We start from the raw sequence: 10,565 nt of genomic DNA on the forward strand, positions 1-10,565 counted from the left end.
TCTCCCTGCCCGCGGTGCCCGCGCGGTCCCGGCCACAGCCCCGGGAAACGCTGTCAGTAGTAAATATAAATGGTTTGTGCTGCAGTCACCCTTCCCTACCCTTCCCTACCCTTCCCTCGGTCTTAGCTGAACCGTGAAACACGTTTTTGCTGCCCTGAAACAGTGCCGCTGTTAGGAAGGGTAGGGTGCAGAGGTGCTTTAGGAAAATGAAATAACTTGCTTTACAACTCCGTGTCCCACACGTGGCACGTGTTGCCCACCAGGCTTAGGAGTGCAGAGCTAATATTTAATACCTTTTTTGTTTGTTTGTTTCTGGCCCAGGATTCACGTAGCCCGGCAGCGTAAGATTGTAGCTGCTCTTTCTTCGGATAGAGTGCAGTGCTAGGAGACAGCCAGACACCCGGCAGATCTCGCCTGCGCCATGGCTCAGTTCGGAGGACAGAAGAATCCCCCTTGGGCTACTCAGTTTACAGCCACTGCAGTGTCTCAGCCAGGTCAGTTGACTATCACCTGATGTTTGAACTCTGACATCTAGTATATTTGGAGATTCCACGGTTGGGTATGCACTTGTAGGTGGCACCATGCTAGCTAACTTATTTGAATTGTATTTAAATGTTTTAAGTTGAGAGTTTTTCACACGACAGAAACTTTAAAGGTCACTGCCTAATGCTAGCTGTTGGGTTTGTTTGTTGTTTGGCTTTTTAAGGGGTGATAAGTAAAACACCAGGTGAATTTGTATTGGTTCTCTTGGTCAGTAAACAACATATCAAGTTGCTCATATCAAAGATGTGTAAATAAATTACTTTTTATCAAATTGCATTGCTCTAGAGCAATAATAAGGCATTACAGATTCTTAAGTGCTGCCTCAGTTTCATTTCCAGGGCAGCCTAAATCGATGTTTACAAATTATTTTGCCTGTATTAATATATTGGACATACTTCCCATAGGTGGAAGGTCTTCAAAGTTTGTTACTTGTGTGAGGAAGGGGTATAGGGTTTTTTTAATGCCAAATTAGAACCTGAGGATCCCTATAACCAGAGTTACTGCCTTAATAATGACAGAGGGTTCACTTTGATTTAGCCAAGAAGCCTTATTTGATCACAGTCTAGTGTATTAAAAACTTAGCTGGCTCTATTTTCCTGTTTCATGTTGGTTTATAGCACAAAAGCATTTGAGACGAGAACGTGAAGCTTGCTGCATGGTGAATTTCGGGACTTCCATTTCCAGTTTTGGAGTACCTTTTGCTCTTCTCAATACAAATTGTTTATTAATTAAATGCTGTAGTTCCTTTGTGTGATGTGAGAAGGCTCCAGGAAAGCTGTGACACTGAGGGTTTGGGATGCGAGCGCGGGCAGTATCCTTGTTGGAGAGCTTCCTTGCTGAAGGGTTGCGTGGCTTTTGCAGTTGCTCTGGTTCGAGATGAAGTTCGATGTCGTACCTCCTGTGTCCGTGGCTTTGTGCCTGGGAGCCAAGCAAAGGCTGGGAATGCTTTGCATTCTTGGGAGGTGCATGTCTGGGGTGGGAAGGACATATCCTTCTCCTAACTCGGTTTTCATTCCCAAAGCGACTCCTCTGTCTCCAGTGTTTGCATTGGGCACTGATGGAGTCGCACTGTGTGTCCTCAGGGAGTGAGCACCCTGTGTTGCAGTGTGCCCTTTCCTCCATGCCCATTCTGCCACTCTCCCTAGTGGAACTGTTGCTGTTCCTAATCAGCTGCCCACGGGCAGTTCCTCACTGTTCTCTGAATAGCTCGTGCTTGCCTTATCCGAATAGCACTACTCTCCTAGAAATTCCTTAAGAGCTGGAAAGGGTTAGCATTGGGAACATGGGAGAGACAAACTTTGCTGTTGGTTCTCACGTCTGACTGGGTGATGCTTTGCAGTTACCAAAAGATGCAGCATCTGGGATGGAGTCCTCTGGATGTGTTGGCTGATGGGACAGCTGATGCATAAGGAATAGTGGTAGAAGATGGAGGGTCAGCTCCATGTCCTGTTCCAGAGAGAAAGCTGCACAAAACCTGGGAGGGGGAGGAGCTGGCAGCCATCTTAGACCTTGCTGAGGTAGGACCAGGAGAGGGCCCCGGAGGAGTGAGCGCAGCACACACCACTGTCTTGTTTTCTGATGCCTGTGGCTGCCCTTGGCCAACCTGCTTCCGAGCCTCCTGAAGCTGAAGGAAGGTGCCAAATGTAGTTGGGATAGGACTGGTCAACGTCAGGTGCTGTGAGCAGTTTTTCACCTGCTCACTGACGACAGTATCTCCAGGGGTTTTTAGCTGTTCATCTGATCCTGCAGCACCTGACTCAAACATGAGAGACATTAAAGGCTAACATTTGGTTGCACTTTTGCCGCCTTCTTATGCTAGTTCCACATTCCTTCATGCTCCTAGTCTCCTCTTTGCACTGCAACGTCTCCTCTCCAGTATCACTTGAAGGCATTTAGGTCTTGTGTCCTTTACTGCAGTCCTTTTCTGTTTCTACTGCTATATGTGATCAGTGTGTCTGCATCCTCTTTCCTGTCTGCACTGCTGAATCCAGTCCCTGAGATTCTACTGCCCAGCTCCTGTTTTAGTACATACTTATTCCCCTGCTTTTTTTATTTGCAGTCCTGATTCTGATGCATAAAAATTTACTAATCCACAGCACAGGAGACTTCTGCTGCTGGAAGCTGGAGAACAGTGTTTCCTGTTGAAATGCAGCGACGTAGTCACCTGTCATGTACCTGTCAAGGTGAAGCTGTGACTAAGGTTGCTCATATTGGCTTACCCTTGTGAATCCTGGTGTTCCTAAAGGGATTTTTAAAATCCTATATTTACCAAATTCTTTTAGAGGGTTGGCCTAAGGTGTTGCATGTATTTATGCATGCCAGCTGTTTTTATCCAGGTGTCAGCTTCCTTCTCCAAAGCACCAAGGTGCTTGGGTATGAGGGAATAACACAAGTAACATGACAGATAGCTTCTTCCTAAGCTGTCGAAAGTGGTGAGTGATGGTGTTATAAACCCTATTCGATAATCACAGAAAGCTAATTTCAGGTTTGGAGTTTTGTTTTTTTGGTTTTTTTTTCTGTATTGCTGATGTGGATGCTGTTTTTGCCATCCCTGGTGAAGATGTAACTAAAGAAGTTAAAGCTCTTAATAGTTAAGCTGTGACACTCTAAAGTAGTTGTAGAGTGACATGCTGTGTAATGAAAGGTTCTGGGATAGCTTATGAATGACACTGTACCTGTGGTACTAGATGGGGAATTCCAGGTGCCAGCAGAGGTTGGTGTGTGAAGAGTAGTAACACAGCAAATTGTTTTTCTATTCCTCATCTCATGGTTTGTGCATCACGTGACTAAAACCAGAATCAAGTCCCTGCCGTGCTGGTTAAGCATTGTTACAGCACAAGGTAAATAATAAATTAAATCATGGCTACTACAGAAAGTTAAAGTGTAAAAAATTCCAAGATTCCTAGACAGCACAGATTGCTTTTTGCAGGTACTCATATTTTTAACTTGCATAATGGTGTGCAAGCTCCTGGACTGCCTGCAAAGGCAATCCCCTCCTGTTCTCTCAGTCTTCTTTTCTGACACGTGTTTGGTTTGTGTGGCAGTGCTTGGCATGTGCTGTTCTCGGGATTAGGATCTCTGGTTGCACAGCAGAGCCTGTTTTTGTAGAACTGTAGCTCAGGGGAAGCCCCAGCTGTGCTGTGTTCTGACTGGTTGGTGGTGTTGTGTTTGCCGTATCAAGACTTGATTTCACTAGAGTGAAGAGCGGATAAAAGCTGAAATGCACGTGGCTCAGTGTCCTGTTATTGCTGGTGGCCTCTATGAGGTTACTAAAGCAAAGAGTAAGAAGAGAACAACCACGTAGTGGGTCTCAATGCACTAAGGAACAGTAGTTGATGCACGTGTCCCACAGTCAACACCCTGAGCCTGTTCCTAGCATGTGCCTGTTCAAGGAGTATTTTTGGAGTAGGTTGTATGGTGTCTGTATTGCAAGTGTGATCAGCTTGAAGAAACTTGAAATCCCTAGTACCCAAGTTCATGATTTCTGGCAACTATGAGAAGTGTCCAAAGCCCTGGGTAAGGTACTCTTTGACTGAAATTCTAGTAAATCTACATCAGCTGCCAACAAGATAGATGTAGCTACATAATTTGAAGATATTTCCCTAGTCTTAAAAGGTCTCTGGATTTTAGAAGCAGTAAGAGGGACTACTAAACGCTCTTTGGGTGTTTGTTAGAGCAGAAATGTCTGTTGCCTGAAATGATGCTGGAGCTGCAGCCTCGGCCCCCGGTTTCTGCAGGCCTTGCAGGTGGACGTGCCGCGCAGGGTTTGGTGTGAGCCGCAGTTGTTGGGGCTGCGTTTGAGGGAAGGCAGCTCCATTACTGCACCTGCAGCTCCAGAGGAGCTGTTGTTTGTCACTGCAGGTGCTTGTTGCCAGTAATAATAATAATATGGCAGTCAGATGTCAATTCCACACTCAGTCTGTGATACATTCTCTGTCTCTTGTTTTTAATGTGTGATTTGTCCTTTTTCTTTATTTTCTTTTTAACTAGTAACGCAAACTCAGTTGCTTAATGAATTGGAGCCTGTTTGACCAAGAGGAGTACAGAGATGAAAGGCAGTCAGATTAAACTGGAATACTTCCGGGCAAATGGGTGAGAACAAGCTGCAGCTTTGAAAAACTTGTTACTACAGGTGTTACCCTTTGAGGGGATCTTGTCATTCTTTCGTCTTTGCCCTGTGTTAGGAAGTTAATCTGTGGTGTTGTAAATGACAGATACCCAATTAATATTAAATGCTCAAAAAATGACAGTAGAGATGGCAAAATATTTGTTTCATGTTTTTCCTTAGTTGACAAAATGGGATAAGTGTCTTAGGGTGGGCTGAGAATTGCCTGAGATAATTATGGATTGTGCTGGAAGGGGAATTGCCATAGTGAAACTGAAGAGCCAGATAACCCCAAGATCTGGTTTTGTGAGCAAGCATTTTTATGGGGACCTTTGGTATAAAAAGTAGGAGAGAACTTGTGAAACTTGATTTTCATAATGCTTCCCAGCTTCACCCCCCTGCACTGGGATACCATTAGAATAGAACACTGGACTTAATGGCAATAGCTGGCAGAGTGAGTGAGCCAGCAAAGTGATATGGCCAAGAAAAGTGAATGTTGTCCCATGATGCAGCAGCAAAGCATTAAAATGATGCCTAAAGGTCTGTTTAAGATGTGTTATGTGAGGCATTGGTGAGGTCCCAGATGAGGTGCTTCTGGATGGTCAGAAATGTACGTTCAGACTGAAGCTGATGATCAAGAAAGAGGCAAGAGGATGGATGGCCTGTCATGAGAGACGCCTCAGATTTTGTTTACTGTCTTGTAAAGAAATGCAAATGTTGGAATTTTTCAGGGGAAACAAAATCATGAGATGCTGTATACTGCAGAATGCTTGATTTCACTTAACAACACTCTTGCTTCCTGGAATACTTACATGACAGTTTATGTACAGATCAGAGTGTTGGTAATTATTTTCACTGTTGCTTATATGTTTCTTCCATGTCTCATTCCAAAATGGTAAGATGATCTGTGCTGTCAGCTTGTTCTCTGCTGGGAAGAGCAGTGTGGTGGGGAGGATGACGTTATCCAGTGTCTGCTGAGCTGGGTGTGTGTCTGTTGAGTTTCTGTGCCTGTTGTGGTGATGAGCACCAATTACAAGCCATGTTGCGTCAGCAAGAATCGTGTGGAGCACAAACTCTGCAGGGATACTGTGAATCTGCTGCCATTGCCTTGTGCCTCTGTAATGCCTTTGGAAGAGAAAGGAAGCCTGTTCATCCTGAATGTTCCCCAGTTCTGAAGGTGGCTGGCTGGCCTGTGTTTGCTGGCAGTCTGTTTCCCTTGGGTTTTGTTTAAACATGTAGACTGGACTGATAGGTTGATGGAGTGCTATTGGATCATGCAGCAGCTGCTAGCTTTTAAAAAAAAAGTCCTGCCAAACAGGGAACAGGTTTTGGAAATATGTTTGCAGTTTTCCACTCAGATTAGCATTTTTGCAGGGCTCTTTGTCCCATGAAAGTTCTGTCTGTAAGACTTCAGCATACCTTGTTGGAAAGTATCACGTGTGCAAGCAGTGTAGCATGTGGGTAGCTGCTCCTCGTGATTTGCTTATCTTCTCTGGCAGATTGAAAGCAGATGTGACAATAAAATAAACTAGTCTTTCCTTCCAGGCATTTTGAGTCTGGGCAGCACAAATCCTTCCTAGTAAGTGCTGGAGTGAGCTTGATTTATCCTTGGGGTCTGATTAGACTCCCTGTTGTTACAAGGCTGTACCATCTCTACCCCCCACCCCTACAGCACCCAGCTGACATGGGGACAAAGGCAGCACTGAGTGACTGTGCTGGTTTTGTCTGGGATGGAGTTAATTTTCTCAGTAGCTGGTACAGTGCGGTGTTTGGATTCAGAGTGAGAATACTGTTGATAGCACACTGATGTTTTGGTTTCTGCTAAGTTGTGTTTGTCTTAAATCAAGGACATCTTTCTTGTGTCTCATGCTCTGCCAGTGAGAAGGTACACAAGAGAAACTGTGAGGGAGCATAGCTGGGCCAGGTGAGCTGAACCAGCCGAAGGGATGTTGCTCAGCACAGAACGTCGTGCGCAGTCTATAAACGGGAAGGGGAGGGGGAGGAACAGGGTCTGCAGGTGCTGAATGATTGTATTGTGCATCACTGGTTTGGTTTTGGTGGGGTTTTTTCCTTTCACTTTTTTCTCATTATCCCTTAGCATTTATTTAATTCTGTTCTCAATTATTAAGCTGTTCTTATCTCAACCTACATATTCTGTTTTCTCCTCCCCATTCCCCTGAGCTGAGGGAAGGGGTAGGAGTGGAGTGTGAGCGGCTGCGTGGTGCTTGGCTACTGGCTGGGGCTAAACCACAACAGTGAGGCAAAGCTCTGTGTGCTTTCACAGGACCTGTGCCTTAAGCCTCTGTTTCATAGCTGCTGTTAGAGTAAATATTTCTCTTACCCTTGGATAGAATCAAATGTATTAATTTACAGAATGGAGCAGCAATCTTCATCAGTTGTATCCAGATCCTGAAACATGTTGAAGAAAGAATACTCTGTGTGTGTTGGGGGATGACAGCTACGAGAGCTATAAAATCATGAGAGCTTACGAGGAGGAAATTTAAGAGTTTGATTTTTCTCCATCATGAGCTTGACTCAGGGAGTAAAGCATCACGTACTGCATCTCGTGTGATTATTGGAAACCTCAGCTGTCTGAAGTTGCTCTGAGTGCTTACTGTGTTGTGTGCTCTTTCCAGCTGCCCTTGGTGTGCAGCAGCCGTCGCTGCTTGGAGCCTCTCCCACAATATACACCCAGCAGACAGCCCTGGCAGCAGCAGGCCTGACCACACAGACACCCACCAACTACCAGCTGACGCAGACAGCCGCTCTGCAGCAGCAGGCGGCCGCAGCTGCCCTGCAGCAGGTAAAGGCTCTTGGTCAACAGCATGTGCTCTTTTAGTTTTAACAGTATAAACCAGTGGGTGTGTAAAGCTAAAACACACTGCAGGAAAGCAGAACAGGAAATGGCAAACACTGCAGTGCAAACCTGGGAGCTTTGTAAGTTTTAGATTTTAGCTATCAATAGTTCTGTTAATCCACGAAGGTGGGAATTTTGGCTATGGGAATTTTTAGCTATGGAAAGCCTCTTGGGAGAAAGAGTTTTGATGTATCTAAACAGAGAATTTCAAGTTTCAATGATCTTTCATCACTGTATATATATCCTCAGTAACATTTTGCATGATAGGCTCATGGTACTGTCTAAGTGTCAGGCTTAAAATGAGCTGGAAAGAGAACATCAGTCTGCTCTAAAGGCTCATATATTTGTTATGAAAATAATGTGTTGGTATTATTATGTTTTGTATTGGAATTCTTAAATGTTAATAGTTTCTATCTAAAACCTGCTAAGCAGATAACTTGTATTTGGTTTATTGGGCTAATAATACTCCTGTTTATGAGACATTTTGCTTTTGTCTGTTTCAGCAATATTCACAACCTCAGCAGACTCTCTATAGTGTACAGCAACAGGTTTGTCTGATTCTTCCTGTGTACCTCACAAATGACTTCAAAAATAATGTTGGTTGTGTGTCTTGTAGGATTTGTCTCTGAAATCATCCTCATATGGGAAGTTGTTAAAGAAACTAAGTAATATTTTTTGTGGTGAAAGAGAGCTTGAAGTTCATAAACTTGGAAAGACATATCCAGAGTGGAAACCTGCCTACCTTCAGGAACAAGGAATTCTAAAAATACATGCTATTCTGTGCCTACAAGATCCCTGCTAAATTTGCTCTAAACAGGGCCATATATTTTATCTGCTGGAAGGATGTTGTCCAAGACTTGACAGGATTTTGAAATAGAATAAAAGACACAAAAATTACATGCCTAAGCTTCTTCAGCTGCCAAAACTTTTTTCGGTATTGCTATTAACTTTCAGTTCCAAAAAACCTAATGTTTCTGCTTACTGAAAAACCTGGATTATAGAGTCTGAAAGTTAACCACACCAGCAGTTTCACGCCCGTGCAAACTGCTGAAATGCCAAATGCTGAAGGACTATTAACTGACTCAGCTTAAGCTAAAACTCTGACTGGTAAAGGAGGTAAAATTGTACATTTTCCTTAATCATATAAAATTAATTTATAACTTTATTTATTTTAAGTTGCAGCAACATCAGCAGACCCTTTTAACTCAGGTTAGTTTGGTTTTATTGTCTGGTCTTCATCCCTACACACAGATAATGCAAGAGTGCAAATTTGTGACATCCTGGGTACTTTAATCTGTCAGATGGACTAATACGGATGGACATTTTATTGGTACAGGTTTATTTTATCCAGATGTTAAAATATCCATAGCCTTGATTTCAAGAATTAATAGCAACCACTTTTCCTTAATCTTGAAGGGAGTGGGTGTGTCAATTACATTTTAATTTTTTCTTGTTTGAACTTCAAGTGTTCAATTGTTTTGCAGTAACAAATGGGGAAAATCTTCCTCCTCTTTGAGAAGGAATTTAGCTTTCTGGATTAATAGTTTGTCAGAGGTTTAAAAGAATCCTGCTGAGCTGGACAGGTTCAAATCATGCAGCCATTTAACACAGTCAGTTGCTAGTTCCTTTCTCACTTGAACTTTTAAGCAGGCTCTAAAGAAAAAGGTAAAAACAGTTGATTTCATTGTCCTACTGTGTTCTGCTTTTGTGAGAAGCATGTGAGCTGTTGGGAACGGTTCCTGTTAGTGCTTACTGACTGCTGGGATATAGTTGGGATATAAATGCAGAATAACCTGAAGTGTGTACTCCTAGCAAAAGTTAGGAGTTTGTCTCTTCTTCAGCCCCATGGCATGGGGAAACAGTAATGCAGACTTCATGGGTTTTTTTCTGGACAATGTGTATACTCTGGGGAAGCTGACTCCTCTGAAAGAGAAGGATAAACAAAACCAGTCTTCATTCAGAGTAGGAAGAAAGTGATCTTAAAAAAGCGAGAACCCAGCCAAAAAAAGCAAACCAAAAAACAACAAACAAAAGCTTCCACTTTCTGAAAATCTCTTCAGAACAATAGAGTTGTTTTAAACTCCTGTCTCCACAGCTAAAGGACCTGTTCCTTTGAGGTGTGTAGCTGGTGATAAGGTCTTTGGTTTGCTTTACTTTGCTTGCAGCCAACTGTTGCACTCCCTACGAGTCTCAGTCTGTCCACGCCCCAGCCAGCGGCGCAGATCACTGTCTCGTACCCGGCGCCTCGCTCCAGCCAGCAGCAAACCCAGCCGCAGAAGCAGCGAGTCTTCACTGGGGTGGTCACTAAACTGCATGACACCTTTGGCTTTGTGGATGAAGATGTCTTTTTTCAGCTTAGGTAAGCTGTAAACACTTGCCTGCAGATGTACTCTGTGGTACCCTCACTAAATCAGCAGTTTAGATAACTGGACTCATTCTGTGATTCCACTGGTAGTGCTCGCAGTCTGTGTGCTGTTGCTGTCAACACTGAAAGTCAGATGGTCAGATTGTCTGATAGATGCTAGGTCGGAGTTCCTTCACATGAATTTTTGAGTTTTCTTTATACAAAGCCCAAAGCTGGGAGGCTTAAAGGGTATTAGCTCCTTATAATAGGAAATCGCAGACTTTGTGGGTGATTAAAAACATAAAACTTGCTATCTGCCTGTCTTAACTTGATACTCGTCGAGGAACTTTTGCTTTCAGGCCAAAGACAGGGAATTAAGTTTTGTCCATATCCCAAACCAAAGCAGATAGTACTTCTGCTGACTTTGGGGTAAATGCTCTCCTGTAAGCTTTCTTAAATGAACTTTGTCTACTTTTTTTAAAATGTAACATGCAAATGTAAAACTAGCTAAATATTGCTCACACCGTATGTTTTCTGTAATGTTTGCAGTGCTGTCAAAGGAAAGACACCTCAGGTGGGTGACAGAGTTTTGGTAGAAGCTACTTACAATCCTAACATGCCATTCAAATGGAATGCGCAGAGGATCCAGACGCTTCCAAACCAGGTACGTGGGGCTCCCCGGTGTCCCCGGCGCGGGGCGGCTCCGGTCTGTGCTC

General features: G+C 43.7%; 1 protein-coding gene across 1 annotated transcript; it reads left to right on the forward strand.

Moving 5' to 3' along the window:
* Nucleotides 1–421: 421 nt before the first annotated feature.
* LOC103801137 (cell division cycle and apoptosis regulator protein 1-like) lies at nucleotides 422–10,513 on the forward strand (the record flags this gene model as incomplete). The annotated part of the gene is made up of 6 exons (XM_009073542.1): nucleotides 422–494; nucleotides 7,285–7,451; nucleotides 8,009–8,053; nucleotides 8,682–8,714; nucleotides 9,671–9,864; nucleotides 10,399–10,513. Coding segments are annotated over exons 1-6 (627 nt in total), but the record flags the coding sequence as incomplete, so codon positions are not given.
* Nucleotides 10,514–10,565: the final 52 nt, after the last annotated feature.

This window comes from Acanthisitta chloris, unplaced genomic scaffold (assembly GCF_000695815.1).
Source record: "Acanthisitta chloris isolate BGI_N310 unplaced genomic scaffold, ASM69581v1 scaffold18494, whole genome shotgun sequence".
In the NCBI taxonomy this organism is placed as follows: domain Eukaryota; kingdom Metazoa; phylum Chordata; class Aves; order Passeriformes; family Acanthisittidae; genus Acanthisitta; species Acanthisitta chloris.